The following is an 18,657-nucleotide window of genomic DNA, read 5'->3' on the forward strand; positions in this document are numbered from 1 at the left end:
ATCCATTGATTAAAAAAAAGTCAAACACTGAGATGCAGACCATGCAGGACCCAATTATCCTGAGAACAAGGTCATTTCAGAATGATTTAGGAGTTCCAAGTGTAGGCAACATAATCCTTGCTGACCCATTCCCAGACTCCGCCCTGTTCCCCGTGGTCATCTCCCAGGGAGTTTGCAGTGTGGTGTGGTGTGGTGTGATGGCCTCAGGGATGGGAGGAGGGTCATTCCTGCTTTGCTAAAGGTTAAAAAACTGGAAGAGGTCAGAAGGTCCTCCTTACACTTTAGACAGCTAACAAGATGCTTAACATAGGCAGAACCAGATAAGGGAAAGAGCATGTGCATTTGGGTTTGAGTCCCGGCTCACCGTCTTAGCTAGGCTTCATACCCTTGGCATAAGACTTAAGGTGAGCCTGTGTTCTTGTCCATCAAAATGTACTAATGCCCACCAGCAGGGAGTGTATGTGAGAATAAGGATGTTGGCACTTAACAAGCATTCAAAGTGTTAGGTATTTTCCCTTCCCTAATCCCCCCACCTCCACTTTTATTTTAAAGAATTTTATTGATGAACCATGAGAGACTATGGACTCTGAGCAACAAAAGGGTTTTAGAGGGGAGGGGGGTGGGGGGGATTGGTTAGCCCGGTGATGGATATTAAGGAAGGGTACGTATTGCATGGAGCACTAGGTGTTATACGAAAACAATGGATCGTGGAACACTACATCAAAACTAATGATATATTGTATGGTGACTAACATAATAAAATTAAAAAAAAAAAAAGCTACACCCAACGTGGGGCTCGAACTCACAACCCCGAGATCAACCACTGATTCTAATCAATGAGAAGCTAGTTAATTAATCAGAATCAGTGGTTTTCAAGCTTGAGCCTACATCAGGATCATCTGGATGGCTTGTTAAAATTGGTTTTTCATATAGAGGTTTCAGATACAGTAGGTCTGAGCTGGAGCTCAAGAGCTTGCATTTCTAATGAGTTCCCAAGTGCTGCTGCCGCTGGCCTGCTGGGGAACATCGTGAGAATCAGAGAATTCTGGTAGGTCTCTCAGCATCCAAAAATTGTCTGCATGCAAGTCAAGTTTCACCAAAGCCCAAACAGGGACAGAGCTGCCACATTTAGGATGCTGTACCATTTCCCCACCAATTCTTCCACTTTCCCATCCCTCATCCTATGTCAGGGACATACCCAATGAGCGTTGGAAAGAAGCTTGAAGTGATATACCAGTGGGTGAGTTTTGAGTAACTGCATTTCAGGATGGCGATATACCAAAGCTGGAACTCTCTACCCCAGGGAAAGTGGTCAGGCTCATCATCGGCATCTCAAGCTAGGGGAAAAGAGAAGCCCTGCAGGGAAATGGAAAAGCTGCAAAACTCAGAAGACTCGAATTTCAAGTAAATTACTTTGGTGCTCTTGAGGATTCCCATTTTGGGATGGGGAGGCAGGAAAACAACTGGGCTGTAAGTAAAGAGACACCGCATCATCCAACTTGTCCTTTATACATCAGAAAGGCTGGAGACTTCCTGGCTGCCCTGGACACCACAGGCCCCAGCTGGGCAGTAGTAGGCATGGGAGGCAGGACATAGCCAACACGTGTAAAGCAGAGGGAAAGCCATGGGGCTTCTGGGCCAATAGTGAAGGCGATTTTGGTACTTTTCGACCAAAATTTAAAACAGTATTAAGAATCTTCAAGAATCCAAGACCACTGCACAGAACAAGAGGCTCATTCATTAATAGAACAAAAGGGGAGCACGATCCTTCTGTCTGGACCCTGACGACCACAAGAGGGCCAAGTCTTTGTTGGGGTGTGTGTGGGGGGGGTAGTGTTTACAATAGGTCATTCCTGGCCTCAGCTCTCCAGTGCTTGGGCCGATGAGTCACTGCTGGAAAAGGCTGCTGGAGGCGGGAGTGGTGCAAGCCCACCTACCACCATCGCCAATGGCCCCTGCAGCCATCACTCCTGGAGCCTGACCTCCTAATAAGGCGAAGGAAGCAGACAGCGAAGGCAGTGCCAGCACGGCCCTCGAGAAAAGCCCTCCATCAAGGCCCTGCCACCAATCTGCAGCTTACTCTATGGCTGGTTTGAACACAGTCCCATCTCCTATTAGGACTCGGTTTTAAATCTCTGCACAAGGACACACACACACACACACACACACACACACAAAATCACATCTAGTTTTATAGGCATTTAATAGTTTACCAATTGGTACAATAGGATTTTTTAATATGCAGAAAACATGAATAAATTTTGTTTTACACAGTCTGAGAGCAACAATTCTTACTGTAAAACACAAGAGCAATATTATATACATTCCTTTACTGATTTTTTTTTTAATTGTGTCAATAACTTGTTAACTCTTACTGTTTTCTCCAATCACCACCACCTCTGCAACATTCATATGAAATCAATGCTTGCCTTCATGTCAGTGTCAGGATCAACATCTAACCCGAAGATTTTGTGTTTGTTTCTATCATCTTCAGAGTGAGCTTTACGGATGCCTGAAGAATAGGCAGGACAAGAAAGCAGCTACTTACATGATATAGTGGAAAGATAAAAAGGCCAGTTCAGTCCAGTTGTGACTTGTAAATCCAGCTTGCCCTCCCCCCACCCTATGAAAAACAAAACAAAAAACAAAAACCCAAAACCTTTTTCATCGATTTTGTACATGTCGCTTCTCTACCAGGAGATTCTTCTTTGCATCATCTAGATTAATTAACACATTGGACTTATATACAGCTGGACAGAAAGAGTAACCATTTTAAGTGCCTTTTCCTTCAACAATTTTAATTTCAGTTGCTTAAGGATTATCAAGCCACCACTGTCAACAAAACAAAATATCCTTTACTTTTAAATAGTTTTTCTTTAAATAAATTTAAAAGAAAACTATTTAATGAGTGATTTTACCTGGAAGTTCACACAGAAACAGGAAGAGGCAAACAGGAGAGCAGGGCACTGACAGTAAGGAGACTGGGCTTGGTGATCTAGAGCCAAAGCTTCCAAAGACTACAGCGAGCGCTCCACAGCCTGGACGACTTGCTAACACTAGTGATTTTTAGAGCAGTGCTCTGGGCACACCATTGGTCACACCACACATAGACAAAACAGGACGGTCTTAGTCTCCTAAAGTGCAAGATGCCATGTCAAAAAGCAACTATTCTCCAAGCAATGTCTACACCACAGTTTCCGTGGCTTGCACGTTCAAGAGTGCAGCTAGGACTCCTTGGGCACATTATTAAGGGTGGCACTGGAATGTCTGTTTTCACACACACAAAGTCAAATAATCATCTGAGGATGCAATTCTACCAGCTTTTTATTTCTTAAATAAGTGGCCAATTTGATTGAGAAAGTGACAAAGCAGCAGTGAACCTCTAAACCAATTCATAAATTCCTCCACTTACAATCCAAACCAGTAACCTCATCATTGTACTTATCCCAGGCAAGGCACAGGGTCAGACAGCAGACAGAGAAAACGGAGGCAACAGGAAGAAAGGGCATCAACAGGGCAGTGTCAAACAACAGTGCGGGAAACCACGCACCTCCGACTCCGGATTGTGGATGGATCGCTCTCCCCCACCCCCTTCATTATTCAAACAGGGCTCGTTACATTTGGATCCAGTTGAGGACCATCCCTGAGATTCAGTGTTTGCTGCTTCTTAAATGGAGGATGTCTGGTAGCTCATCCAAGCAGCAGGCTGTGGCAGTCTCCCAAGTAAGGATAACTTTGTTTACAGAGTAATATTGTTTCTCCTCCTTTGTCAACGAAGTCACTGTATCCTGCAGGGGGGGAAAACCCAGCGGACAGCAGCTTTGTTAGCTTTGTTTCCTCCTACATCGGTACCATTTTTTCCTTTACGGTTCGTATCTATGAGTGATTTCTAGATGCTGTGGCTTACCCTTAAACAATTCGTGTTGCTACATGCTAAAAATGAATTAAAATACAAGACATTTATACATGTACAAACAAATGTTAAGATGCACCATTTCTATGTATTTATATTTCTTAAAATAGGACAGGAAATAGCAGCAAACGAGAACAAAGGTATCTTCCATAGCTTTTGTAGAAAACTCCAGTCAGAACAGCTAAAGGGAAACAAAATAAGACTTCTGAGTGTGAGCAGGGTTGTGAGGCAATATTGTCCTGAAAGTTATTCTACTATATTTAAGGAATTAGCTTAAGTTGTAATTTTTGTCTTCAAAAATAGCCATTAGTTCTCAAAACACTTTTCCTTCCAGAGACGTCGCTCAGGAATTATTAAAAACAAAGCAAACAAACAAAAAGACACAAGTTAGACATAAAGCTGCTTCTAGTAAACGTAAGGCCTAGTCTCCGTGTATCTAGAGGACACTAACTCTAACCCTTTGTCTTTTTCAGGAACCAAATTTCCATTAAATACTAAAAGGGACATTAAAAAAAATCACATATTATGCAAATGAATAAAATGCAATTCAGTGTAAGTTTGTTTGTTAAACTGTCTTTGTTATTTCTTTGTTAACTTTTCAAATGACCTTAAAAAAAAAGCTGTTGGTTAGCTAAGCAATAGAATTATTTATTTAATAATCTGCAATGAAATATTGTTTCCAAAGTCATAGATAAAAATTCTCTTAAACCTACTTGTAGTAACTTTGGATCACAATATACATCAGGCTGTGTAAAATGCTGAACAGCCAAACGATGGGGGAGGGTGTGTGTGTGATTTTCCTTTTAACTGGGAAAAATTCCCACAGAGTCAGACCTAGTTTTCAGAAGCATTAGGATCAAAAAGGGCTTGTTCTAAAGCATGGTATTCCACAGCAAAATTTATTCTACTTGTATGTTTTAGCACTTCTTCAAAAACCCAGGACCCAAAGACATGGAGGTTTTATGTGTGTGATATACATATACAGACTTATCCACTTATAGATAGGCCCATATAAACATTTATATATAAACAAAAGGTGAAAACACAGTACATTTTTATGCATGCTCCATTAAACCCTGTCTTTTTTTTTTTTTAACGTGTAAGTTAAATACAGTTCAAATCGGTATCAGATTCATGTTGAAAAACAAACTGCTGTATTTCTCCCACTTCTTTAAAATGGGCAAACATAACCTTTTCAATATCTGTCATCATGTAATGCACATTGCACATCCCTAAAAAACATCAAAACAAATAGTGATTTGTACCATGACACACTCAATGGGAAGATTAAATTCTACTTGGAAGTCACATCACTATACAGTCTAATAGTATGGAGAATACAACTAGAAGTGTGTCTAGTGTGAAAAATAGAAGCTTAGAGTATTACAGTGTTTTGTTAACCTGTTTACAAAGCATTAAAACCCAAATGAAATAAATGATTTGCTATTAGCTGCTGAGATTTTTCTTATTTGAGATTTACAGTCATTTTCTTACATAAATATACCACTAGCCTCTGCTTGATAGGCTGCCAAAACAAATGTATCCTATTGATTTGGCAAATGTGTCATGACAAAAATTCCAATGTGTAATCCCCATTAATTACATAGATGGTTCAGAAGATTTTGAATTGTAGCCTTATCATCTAACATCCTTAAAGAAGATTTATTAAGCACACTTAAGTGATGTTACATAGATACACATTTCAGAAAAAGCCCTAATAATCACCACTTTTCCCCAAATGAGGCCATCAAGTCAGGCACCAACAGATAGCAGAAAGAAAAACAGGAATTAATAATCCAACAGAAAATGACACTGTCAACTATTCAGTTTAGTGCCCTAAGTTCAATTTATTCAACTTCTGCCTTCTTAGGCCTGGTGTGACCAATGCCAGCCCAGGTTTTTAAACCCTATGTACTTCTAGACAACGTATGTAAATTTACAGTATACAATTTGGATTCACCATGCATGAATACTTTGTGTGTAACATTTAATAAGCTCAATCTACATCCAGAATAATTTACATGAAAGGACAATATTTATTTAAACAGAGCTCAATGGGGTAACCATGGTATCATCAGAGTGCATCCAGAGGAAAAATGGGAGGAGGGGCCAAATGAGACTCAATCAACGGCACTCCCACACCTTTACTGTTTGATCTACACTGCCAGTAACCACATATGGTGCCGTCTTATGGAAATCTGAAAGAAAAAGAAAAGGCTCATTTTAAATCCAGATAAAATTTTTAACAAGCCACAAAATAAGCAAGTCCAAGTGCCAGGGATACTCATTTTTTTCTATATACACCCGCACACCCATCCCTGGTTTAGGGAAGCTGAGATGTAATAATTAAGTCCTATGTTAACATTTCAATAAAAATCCCTCCCCCATCAACACCCATCCCAACTAAATCTGAATAAACACTCAAATCTAACAAGGGTAGGCTCAATGTATCTACTTACTTAACTTACTATGTTTCTGGCTTAGTACTAATGCTTTATATTCATATTTAATTTTTGTAATCCTTTGAGATGGGCATTAGTTTTATTTTTATCATTAGATCCATCAAACCCTAGGTGTATTATATTTTACTGTATTCACTATTTTAATTCTAGATTCAGGTCCAGATAATACTGAGGATATTTATTAAACTTAAATACGATTCTGTGAGTTCCCAGTACATGGTAGTATATACCTGCCAGAGGAGAAAAAGGCTGAGTAAAATTTACTTTGAGAAACTTACAAACTAGTAGGGGAGGAAAATTACCCATCAGAGTGGTTAGTAAGCATCCTCTTCACAATCCTAGTTTCCAAAACCAATGTTGTGCATGGAGAAAGTAATTTTTTTATTATAAGGCTGATGATGGAGAGAGAGTTAAGGAAAGGAGAATTTAAAACAAATGATAGGAATCCACAGTTTTTAAACTGTCTTCTCTAGTCTGTCCTGAAAGCACACAGTCATTTCTTACCTGGAAAATTCCACACGATTACATAAAACTGTTTATGCCTGGCACTCCAAAACCTAATTGCTTAGAAAGCTCATTACTCATACATACCCAAGGAGGTAACAAAGTGTTCATGCGCATTGAGAGTCTTCATGCATCGCTTGTTCTTGTAATCCCACACACGTAGGGTCTTGTCATCAGCACAACTCAAAATAAACTTCCCCCCAGAATGGAACAGAACTCCACGTACCCAGTTATCATGACCCACCTTAAAAACAAAAAGGTATCTGACTTAATAAAGGGATAAAGTACATAAACAGCACCTAGAAAAATAGTAAGTCATTACTCAAAGTGCAATAAAAAATGTCAATGTCAAAAAAGAGCCACTGGGATAACTGGAGAAATTTTGAGTATGTAGTATTAATGTCAAATTTCTTTTCTTTTTTTTTAAATCATTTTCTTAAAGTAATCTCTACACCCAATGTGGGGCTTGAACTCATGACCCTGAGATCAAGAGGCACATGCTCTACCAACTGAGCCAGCCAGGCACCCCAATAAGTTTCTTGAGTATTATCGTTTTATTGTGGTTATACAGAATACCTTTATTTTTAGGAGATACAATTGTCATGGTATCTACAACTAACTCTCAAATTGTTCAGCAAAATGTATACACACACACACACACACAGGAAAATGTTGGCAACTGGTGATTCTAGGTGAAGGATACACAGGTATTTACTGCATATCCATCCATACATTCATCTATCTACATCCCCTAACCCAGCAGTTCCAGTTCTTGCTATTTACCCTAAGAAATAAAATTAAGAAAGGCCCAGAGATTTATTTAACAAAGATGTTCATCAAAGCACTGTATGTAATCAGTAATAAAATATCTAACAACATGAGCAGTGTCACATACCTCCTAAATTAAAGGTCTGCTACAAAGCAATATGTACAATATGATTATCATTTATATATAAAAATCCCCATCATATTCATCTACATAGAAATTAATGAAAATGGCTGAGAACTGCACAGTCCAACAGGGTAGCCATTTAGTCACATGTAGATTTTTTTTTTTTTTTTAAGAATTTATTTATTTGAGAGAGGGAGCATGAGAGCAGAGTGAGGGGCAGAGGGAGAATCAGACTCCCCACTGAGCAGGGAGCCTGATGCAGGGCTCGATCCCAGGACCGTGGGATCACGACCCGAGCCGAAGGCAGACGCTTAACCGCCTGAGCCACCTAGGTGCCCTTCACATGTAGCTTTTTAAATATAAACTAACTAACATTGGGGCGCCTGCGTGGCTCAGGCGGTTAAGCGTCTGCCTTCGGCTCAGGTCATGATCCCAGGGTCCTGGGATCGAGCCCCACACTGGGCTCCCTGCTCAATGGGGAGCCTGCTTCTCCCTCTGCCTACAGCTCTGCCTACTTGTGCTCTCTCTTTCTCTGTCAAATAAATAAACAAAAATCTTAAAAAAAAAAAAAAACTAACAAACATTAATACTATCAGCAATTCAGTCCTTCAGTCTCAGTAGCCACAACACTGGATAGTATAGATATAGAACATCATCACAGAAAGTTCTACTGGGCAGCCCTAGACTAGAAAATATACTTGGTAGGTATTATTATGAGTTTTATGAGGGTGATTTTTATTTTCTTCTTTTAGCTTTTCTGTATACTTCTAATTTTTCTACAGTGTAAATAACCATATTTTTTGTAAAAGAACTAAAAAAAGGGAGTTAATTAAAAAAAAAAAAAAGATGACCAAGGTGACATATCCTTTGCCTTGACCCTTATTTATTTATTTATTTATTTTTTTTTTTTTTTAAAAGATTTTATTTATTTTTTAGAGAGCGAGCGAGAGAGAAACAGCATGAGAGGGGAGAGTCAGAGGGAGAAGCAGACTCCCCGCCGAGCAGGGAGCCCGATGCGGGACTCGATCCCGGGACTCCAGGATCATGACCTGAGCCGAAGGCAGACGCTTAACCATCTGAGCCACCCAGGCGCCCCTTGACCCTTATTTAAAATACTTTGTTCTAGGGGCGCCTGGGTGGCTCAGTCGGTTGGGCTTCTGCCTTTGGCTCGGGTCATGATCCCAGGGTCCCGGGATCGAGCCCCGCGTCGGGCTCCCTGCTCAGTGGGGGGTCTGCTTCTCCTTCTCCCTTCTGTCCTCCCACCCCTGGCTTGTGTGTGCGCTCTCTCTCAAATAATACCTTAAGAATTAAAAAAAAAAAACTGTTCTATTATAGTGACCTATAAAAGTCACCAATCACTAGACGTAGAAGCTTCAACAAAAGTTAAATCACATTTCCGTGACTACACCAAAATAAAGCAGTAAAAAGTACCCTCCTTCAGCTGAAAAAATAGGAGCCAGAAACCTCCGGGGAAATTAAGGTGACCTGTGTTATTACAGGAGAGCAGAGCACATGCTTTTTTTTCTTTTTTAAAATATATTTTTTTTCTTTTTCTTTTTTGTCTTTAAGGTTTTATTTATTTATTGGAGAGCGAGCGAGAGAGAAACAGCATGAGAGGGGAGAGGGTAAGAGGGAGAAGCAGGCACCCTGCTGAGCTGGGAGCCCAATGCGGGGCTCGATCCCAGGACTCCGGGATCATGAGCCGAAGGCAGTTGCTTAACCAACTGAGCCACCCAGGCGCTCTAAAAGATTTTATTTTTGAGGACTCTCTATACCCAACATGGGGCCCAAACTCACAACCCTGAGATCAAGAGCCTCCACACACCACTGACTAAGCCAGCCAGGTGCCCCATACACACTTTATGATTTTAAGTGTAGATCATCTTTTTAAATAGCTATATAGCATATCTGAGCTCAGAATACTACTAGAGAAAAGTTTAATTTTCTAACCAATTTCTTTTTGTTTTTTTAAAGTAGGCTCCATGCCTAGCATGGAGCCCAATGTGGGGCTTGAACTCACGACTCTGAGGTCAAGACCTAGGTTGAAATCAAGAGTCAGACACTTATTAACCAACTAAGCCACCGAAGTGCCAATTCTTGATGATACTTCCAAAGTGTCTACCATATCCTACAGAGAGACAATCACTTCAAGGTATGGTTAGTACCTAAAGAAATCTCTAAAACAAACATGGATGCCAAATTACAAAAAAACTGCTACTGAATTAATGCCCACAGATTCCCTCAGAACTTCCTTAGGCAAATAAGAATGTCCACAATGCTGTACTATCATTTATATACATATATATTTTAAAGATTTTATTTATTTGTGAGAGAGAGAGCATGAGCAGGGTGAAGGGGTAGAGTGAGAGGGAGAAGCAGATTCCCCACTGAGCAGGGAACCCGCTGTGGCACTTGTCCTAGGATCATGACCTGAGCTGAAGGCAGATGCTTAATAACTGAGCCACCCAGGTACCCCTGAAATAACATTTCTAAGTCATAAAGCTAGGTAACAACATTAACATCAGAATGGTAAAATAAACCAAATAAAGTGGACCATGTGAACAAATAGATAATACTTAAAAGGATTCATATTAAAATTAAATACAGTGAAATACAGAAACAGTTTAAAAAATGAATGAGACTAGGGGCGCCTGGGTGGCTCAGATGGTTAAGTGCCTGCCTTCAGCTCAGATCATGATCTTGGGGTCCAGGGATCGAGCCCTATGCCAGGCTTCCTGCTCAGCAGGGAGTCTACTTCTCCCTCCCCCAACTTGTGCGCGCTTTCTCTCTCTTAAAAAAAAATGAGTCTATAATAATACTGTTTATCTCGCATAGGAGATATATAATTTTTAAAGATACAGTAAGCTAGGATCTCCCTCCTGGCATTAACTGGCTTTGTAGATCCTTTATATAAACATGACATTCTACAGCAATAATTTTCCTATCACTGTAACAATGGAATTACAAAAGTTTAAGAAAAAATGTCTTTACAAGAAGTTCTTTTAAAGCCTGCAATAATTCAGATTATTTAATAAGATACCACAAGGCATCTAACCCAAAAAGGTATAAACCTAGTTAAGACACAAAAGAAGCAGTAAGATTATGCAAACTTACTAGGGTCATAAGGCACATGCCAGTACTGACGTCCCACATCTTAATAGTCTTGTCTCTGGATCCAGACAGTAAGAATGGCCCAGGCTTGCCACTTTTTTTAGTCTATAAAAAACATACAAATATTAAGTTTCCCATGTAAGAAGTTAGGTGAGGACTTTAAATGACTTCTAGCAATGATCTGTATTTCCAATTTTTATAAAAATGCAATTTGGGGGGACAAATATTGTACATGTTTATTACACAATCTGATGTTCTGAGATACATATATATTGTAAAATGATCATCATAATCAGGTTAATTAATATAGCCATCACCTGGTATTAACATTCCCACCCCCCCCCTTTAGGTAGTGAGAATACATTTTTTTTTTTAAGCTGGTAAGAATACTTAAGATCTACCCTCTTAGCAAATTTCAAGTATATGACACAGTACTGTTAACTGTAGTCACAATGCTGTACAATTAGATCTCTAGGACTTATTCTTCAGATTTTTCTCTATTGAAATACATAGGTCTTTTGACATATGCAGGCTGTTACAGAGGAAGGACCCAGATAACATAAAAACAGAGTATCTCTACTAAGATTAAGATTCAGTTTCTATAATACTAATGGGATGATAAATTTACTGTTCAAGACTTCTGTAATCAAGAAAAATTTAAAACTATGTAATTAGGTCTATATAAAATCCAGACAGAATCAAATTTATGACATGGTAAGTAACCACCACCAGAGGGCAGTAAAAAGAATTTGAAAAGGCAACCAGTTAGCCAAAATCTACAGAAGTTACTATAGAAACCTCATTTTGGAAAAACAGTTGTTTTTTGGGGGGGGGGGGGGGAAGGGGGGGGGGGGGGGGGGGGTTTTGGGGGAAGATTCTCCTCCTTCATTTATTAAAATGTAATTTAAAAATATCCACAATAGAGGGAAACAAGCCATAAGTGACTCAGTGATAGAGAACAAACAGGATTGATGTGACAGAGAACAAACAGGACTGATGAAGGGAGGTGGGTGGGGGATGGGCTAGATGGGTGATGGGTATTAAGGAGGGCACTTGTGAGGAGCACTGGGTGTTGTATGTAAGTGATGAATCACTGATTTATACTCTAGAAACCACTATTGCACTGTATGTTAACTAACAAAAGCAAAAATCCCCAATAGGACTATCTATATAAAAGACATGTGGTCAATTTTGGCTCATGCAATTTATTCAAAGAAATAATATTCTGTAACTTGTTTTTAAGTTATTAATCATAAAGACTGAAATCATGAAAAGTGCAAATTAAGAACCATGAAGAAATATAATAAAACTCCAGACTAGAAAACCCAAAAGACTCCACCAAAAAATTGCTAGAACTGATAAGCAAATCAGTAAAGTCGCAAATGTACAAAATCTGTATTTCTGTACAAAATCAATGTACAGAAATCTGTTCCATTCAATAATGAAGCAAGAAAGAGAAATTAAGAAAACAATCCCATTTATAAAGGCACCAAAAATAATAAGATACCTAAGAATAAACCTAATCAAAGAAGTGGAAGATCTGTACTCTGAAAACTATAAAACACTGATGGAAGAAACTGAAGACAACACAAAAAATGGAAAGACGTTCCATGCTCATAGACTGGAAGAACAAATATTGGTAAAATGTTTATACTACCCAAGGCAATCTACACATTTAATGCAATCCCTATCAAAATACCCAACAGCATTTTTCACAGAACTAGAACAAACAATCCTAAAATTGGTATGGAACCACAAAAGACCCCAAATAGCCTGCTTCTCCCCCTCCCACTCCCCCCCTGCTTGTGTTCCCTCTCTCGCTGTATCTCTCTCTGTCAAATAAATAAATAAAATCTCAAAACAAACAAACAAATAAAACCCTATGATCCAGTAATTGTACTACTGGGTATTTACCCAAAGAATTTAAAAAACCCACTAATTCAAAAGGATGCATGCACCCTTATATTTATAGCAACATTATTTACAATAGCCAAGACATGGAAGCAACCGAAGTGTCCCATCAACTGATGAACGGCTAAAGATGTGATACACACACACACACACAATAGAGGATTATTCATCCCTAAAAAATGGGGGAAAAAAAAGAATGAAATCTTGCCATTTGCAATGACATGGATGGAGCTAGAGAGTATAATGAAATAATCAGAATATAAGTCAGAACACTATAATGAAGTAAGTCAGAGAAAGACAAATACCATATGATTTCACTCCCATGTGGAATTTAAGAAACAAAACAAACGAGCAAAGGGGGAAAAAATGAGAAAGAGACAAACCAACAGACTCTTAACCACAGAGAACAAACTGATGGTGACCAGAGGGGAGGAGGGTGGGAGGATGGGTGAAATAGGTGATGGGCATTAAGGAGTGCACCTGTGATGAGCACCAGGTGATTAAAATAAAAACTTAAAACAAACAACCAAATAAATAAAACTCCAGACTCAGTGCTTCTAGTGATCAAGAGTATCAAGAGGACTCCATATGAAATATTCTTTAAAATAAATATTTAAGGACTGAATTGTATTCCACCATAAATTTATAAATAAAATAATTACATTCATTAAAGGCAATTCTTCTAAAAGATAACTTTAACTTCTCCCATTAAGTTTTACTTTGCATAGGTATACTAACAATGACATTTCTGATAAATTTAATGACCACTTTTACTCTTCAGGAGAACCTACCATCCCCACCACAAGTCAAAGGTCAGCTGACAACAATAATCACTGGTTAAAAAATATAAATACTTCCACAAGTTCAAAAGAGTAAAAAGTTTCAAGATTCAGAATTTTGGGATGCAGATTTGTCAATGTGTTAAAACTGCCCTGAAACTGAGAATCAGAAAAGTTACCTAAGGTTCTGATATCATCAATAAAATCATGAAATGACATATAAATCACATACCTCAGATCCTGTTGCTTCAGAGATGGAAGAATATGAACTTTCTGGAGCCCAGGAAATACATTCTACCACATGCTCATGTTCTCGAAGCTCAGCCTTGCATTCCTTTGTTGCTACAACCCATACGCGCACAGTCTGATCATTGGAACAGCTGGCTATCAGAGTGCCGTCCTGATTTGGCCGCACCATACGTACCCATTCTCTGTGTCCTGTGAATGTCTTCACACAGTAGCTGTCAAAATAAGTAATAATTTACATTATGAATGGCAAATTGGGCTACTTCCCAGAAGCAATATAAAACTAGCTATGCACTGGAATGAAGAGGTTGGCACCAAGTTAGAGTAATCACATGCAAGTGAACAGAATAAATGTACATTCACGGTTAATAAAAGATGGGGACAGGCTGGAAAATCAAACATCAATCAAAATGTGCTGATGGCAGTATCATTAAGGAGCTAACCAATCAACACATTCTAGAAGGTAAAATATAGAGAGAATAAAATCTTCCAAAACTAAACACACACAATAAACCTAACAAAAATATTTATAGCCTTGTTGGGAAAAAGGCACACTCTACTAATCTGGGTAAAACTAGTAGTAGGTTAAGGTTTTACGATAACAATCATGTGTCATTCTAAGCACAACCAAACTCAGCCTAATAAGGGAACACCTGCACAAATGTTATTTACGTTTTATTTCAACCCACAGAGAAATCACCTAAAAAAGACCACAGAGAAATAAGCCATTGGGGGTGCCTGGGTGGCTCAGCCGGTTAAGCGTCTGCCTTTGGCTCAGGTCATGATCCCAGCGTCCTGGGATGGAGCCCTGCATTGTAGGGCTCCCTGCTCAGTGGGGAGTCTGCATCTCCTTCTCCCCCTGCCCCCCCCGCCACGCGCTCTTGCGCATGCGCGCTCTCTCACTCTGCACTCTCTCAAATAAATAAATAAAATCTTAAAAAAACAAAATAAGCCATTGCATAGGAATTGGCTCTCAAGGACAGGGAAGTTTCTTTTATAATTTTCCTGTTCCTTTTTGGGAAACATTTAGAGACTAAAATCTTGTTTTAAAGTATATAACACAACCAGCACCATGATCATTCTGGTTTAAAGTCAAAATAATTGGTTCAGAACACATTTTGGTTGTTTAATATCTCATTAGCTGACACCTTTTCAATCAAACCTACTCACCCAGTTTGCACTTCCCACATTTTTATAGTTTTATCCCTGGAGGCAGACACTATATGATCTCCATTGGGCATGATGGCTACTGAAGAAACATTGTGGTCATGGCCTAAAACACATAACACAGCAACGTATTAAGTGCTATATCACCAAGAGCAATTAAACCTCAGTTTACCATGAGATTTCAACATGGGATTTCAAATATCACAGCAACTTTAAATACACTGGGTTTTATATAAATTTGGTAAGAAACTTGGATTTACACACATTAAGTTAAGGAATTAGCAACTTAATAAAACAATCCATAATGAATTAAGTAGCTAGCTCAATTTATGATTAAATTTCAACCTGTACAACTGTTTTAACATCACAAGGCATCAGTATCATCAGCATTTGAATATATTAACATGCTGAATGTTTATACATGAACACTAGAAACACAAAAATTTCCATGTTTGATATCCTAAGATATAGTATAGATTGGAAATAAGATTTACAAAGCTAAACAGAAAGAAGAAGAAAAATGGAGATTTGGTTCCATATTTAAAATAATGGTTGAAAATTAAATGTCCTTGGGGGTAAAAATGCATTATTCTATATGCATTATTCACATTCCTAATTAGCTATTCTGTGTGGAAAATGCCCTAGAGAATCCTCATAAATATCATTATTTAAGGAATATACAATGGTTGGAAAGAACTTCTTAAAAAGTTTTTTAAATTTAAGTATAGTTGACACATGTTACATTAGTTTCAGTTGTACAACATAGTGATTCAACAAGTTTATACACTATGCTATGTTCACCCCAAGTGTAGCTGCCATCTGCCACCACAGGCTAGTACAATACTGTTAACTCTATTCCTCATGCTGTGCCTTTTAGTCCCTTGACTTACTCATTCCATAACTGGAAGCCTTATCTCCCACTCCCCTTCTTCATTAAAGTCACAACAACAAGATACAGGCTACTCAAAGAAACATAAACACCAGATTTTACGAAAGGATTCAATTCTTTTATGGAAGAATTCCTTTAACTGGTAAGTTTCCCACTTGGGGGAAAAACACCCTTCAAATTATACTTTCTATGTAATCACATAGTTTACATCACTGGATTATCTATTTAAAAAACCCCTTTCAGGGGCACCTGGGTGGCTCAGTCGTTAAGCATCTGCCTTCGGCTGAGGTCATGATCCCAGGGTCCTGGGATCGAGCCCTGCATCGGGCTCCCTGGTCAGCAGGAAGCCTGCTTCTCTCTCTCCCACTCCCCCTGCTTGTGTTCCCTCTCTTGCTGTGTCTCTCTCTGTCAAATAAATAAATAAAATAAAAAACCCCTTTTATTACCAACATAGCATGTGTTCCTTATGTAAAATCCGAACATTCAAATTTTACCATGTTCAAAGAAACAACAAAAATCCTTAGCATCTTCTATGTGCCACGTACTAAAACAAGATGATTCATGTATACGATTTCATTTTATCCTCACAACAATCCTATGACAGGTATTATTACCTCTATCTTGCAGATGAAAAGAGGTTGAAATTTCCCAATGCCACAAGTAAACAAGTAGGAATTTGAACCCAGATATCTGATTCCAAAGCCCATGTTCTTTCCACAAGGCCAAACCGACTCAGAGAATAGTCTCTACAAGACCCAGGAAAACAACCTAACACTGAGACTACAGTATATGTGAAACATTATAAAATGAGCAAGAAATGCTAGGTTCCAGCTTTTACTATACCTATTTGCTCTGGACGTCAGTTTCTCAAGTGAGAAAATTGAAAAATAAAACAAAACAAATCCCCATTTTCTTTCTTTCTTGAAGACCGATATCCCAGCAGTTTTTCTTACCCAAAAATATTCCTGAAAACGAATTAAGTATTTTATATAAACCAGTACTAGGAGATACTTAAAACCTCGTAACTGAAACAACTCTCAACTACTGTGGCTTATCACATGGGCTATTTACATCATATGCTCTTCCACTGATACAATTAAGGATTAAATGTAGGGGACTGCACACTATTAGAAAACAATATTCTTTTCTCTGGAATGTGATGTTACAAATCAATATCAAAATACTATCTTCTACCCCTTACCGTGCATGGTTCTGATGCATTCAAAGCCCTGAAAATCCCATAGTTTAATGGTCATATCTGCAGAACAGGAAGCCAGAAGCTTGCCACTGTGGTCAAATGAAATATCCTGTACAGAGTCTGTATGTCCCTTAAGAGTTCGCTCAAAATCTCCAGTCTCATAATCCCACACCTGTCAAATGATCAGAAACTTAAGTTAACATCACCCCATCCCTTCTCATTTCACATTAGCACTCAGCAGACTAGTATGAGCAAATGACAAAGAGAGCTGTCTTAGAAACAGCACATCTTCAAGTATAAATTGGTCTTTTCTCTACAGAGAAAACTGAAGTTATGATTATTAAAACAGACTTCTGGTACCACATTATCTACCATATACCTAATTATGCTAGTGAGTAGGTATATAAAGCCAAAAGACAAACAAAGTCTCTTCCCAGTCTGACAGGAGACAACAGACATGTAAACAAGTAAATTTAAAGACAAAAGTTTTGGGGGCAGTTATGATAGGCATCTATATGTAGAATATTAGGGGACAATAAAGAATGCTTAATCTAATAGACAAGAAGAGCTCAGACACCTAAGAGGCAAGGAAAGACTTCATAAGATGTTACTGTCCATGAACAGTAGATTAACAAAAGCATATATCATTTTGATGCGAAAATGGGAAGTCACTGACATTTTTTAAAGATAATTCTTCTAAGATAATAGACATAATAAGCTATCAAGAATAAATATTAGGGGTGCTTGGGTGGCTCAGTTGGTTAAGCATCCAATTCTTGATTTCAACTCAGGTCATGATATCGGGGTCGTGGAATCGAGCCCCACATTGGGCTCCGTGCTCAATGCGGAGTCAGCTTGTCTCTCTCCCTCTGCTCCTCCCCTCAATCGCGCTCTCTCTCATTCTCTCTCTTGCAAATAAATAAATAAACAGGTAAATAAAATCTTTATTAAAAAAAGAATAAATATTAGAAACAGACCTCAAGAACATTCTAAACTTTCACTCTGGTGGTCAAATGCTAGTCTGAAGTTCAATCTTTACCCGACACCAATTATATATGCTCTAAAATCAAATGATTGATTCCATTCTTCCTATGGTAGGTTCAAATTTACCTGCAGTAGGTTATATACCAACCAATTTAAAGAATAGAAAATGCATTTCAAAAACTTGGAAACAATTAGGGGAAACAACATTAGTGGAATGGCTAAGTAGATGTTAAGACCTGCAATTATAAGGAACCTGTTACATAATAAAATAATGTTAAATAAAAGAGAACACAAAATTACATGTGATCCCAACTACATAAAAAACTCACCTAAGAAAAATAAACTATCTTCTAAAACACTTTTCTTTTCCAGAAAATGTATATACCCTTCTCAATATAAACAGATTTTTTTCTTACCATATATTCAAGTACTTCTACATAGAAGTGATTTCTAATTTTGCACGTATTTTCTTAGATTTATCCTTAAGTATCCTGGGTTTTTTTGATGCTATTATGTGGCATTTTAAAATTTCAATTTTCAAATTATTCATTGTTAAGTTTATAGAAATACAATGACCCTTTGTATAGTAACCCTGTATCCA

General features: G+C 38.3%; 1 protein-coding gene across 3 annotated transcripts in view; it reads right to left on the reverse strand.

The window, feature by feature from the left end:
- Positions 1 to 2,186: 2,186 nt before the first annotated feature.
- Positions 2,187 to 18,657, reverse strand: part of PAFAH1B1 (platelet activating factor acetylhydrolase 1b regulatory subunit 1) — an 87,075-nt gene continuing 70,604 nt past the window's right edge. For all 3 annotated transcript variants that reach the window (XM_021704461.2, XM_021704462.2, XM_021704463.2), the window contains exons 6-11: positions 17,076 to 17,244; positions 14,989 to 15,091; positions 13,805 to 14,033; positions 10,886 to 10,987; positions 6,967 to 7,123; positions 2,187 to 6,111 (exon numbers count right to left, since the gene is read on the reverse strand). In XM_021704461.2, coding sequence (XP_021560136.1) covers positions 6,038 to 6,111; positions 6,967 to 7,123; positions 10,886 to 10,987; positions 13,805 to 14,033; positions 14,989 to 15,091; positions 17,076 to 17,244 — 834 coding nt within the window. In that variant the 3' untranslated portion in view covers positions 2,187 to 6,037. The remainder of the gene's footprint in view (positions 6,112 to 6,966; positions 7,124 to 10,885; positions 10,988 to 13,804; positions 14,034 to 14,988; positions 15,092 to 17,075; positions 17,245 to 18,657) is intronic.

The sequence above is a fragment of the Neomonachus schauinslandi genome, chromosome 15 (genome assembly GCF_002201575.2).
Source record: "Neomonachus schauinslandi chromosome 15, ASM220157v2, whole genome shotgun sequence".
NCBI lineage: Eukaryota > Metazoa > Chordata > Mammalia > Carnivora > Phocidae > Neomonachus > Neomonachus schauinslandi.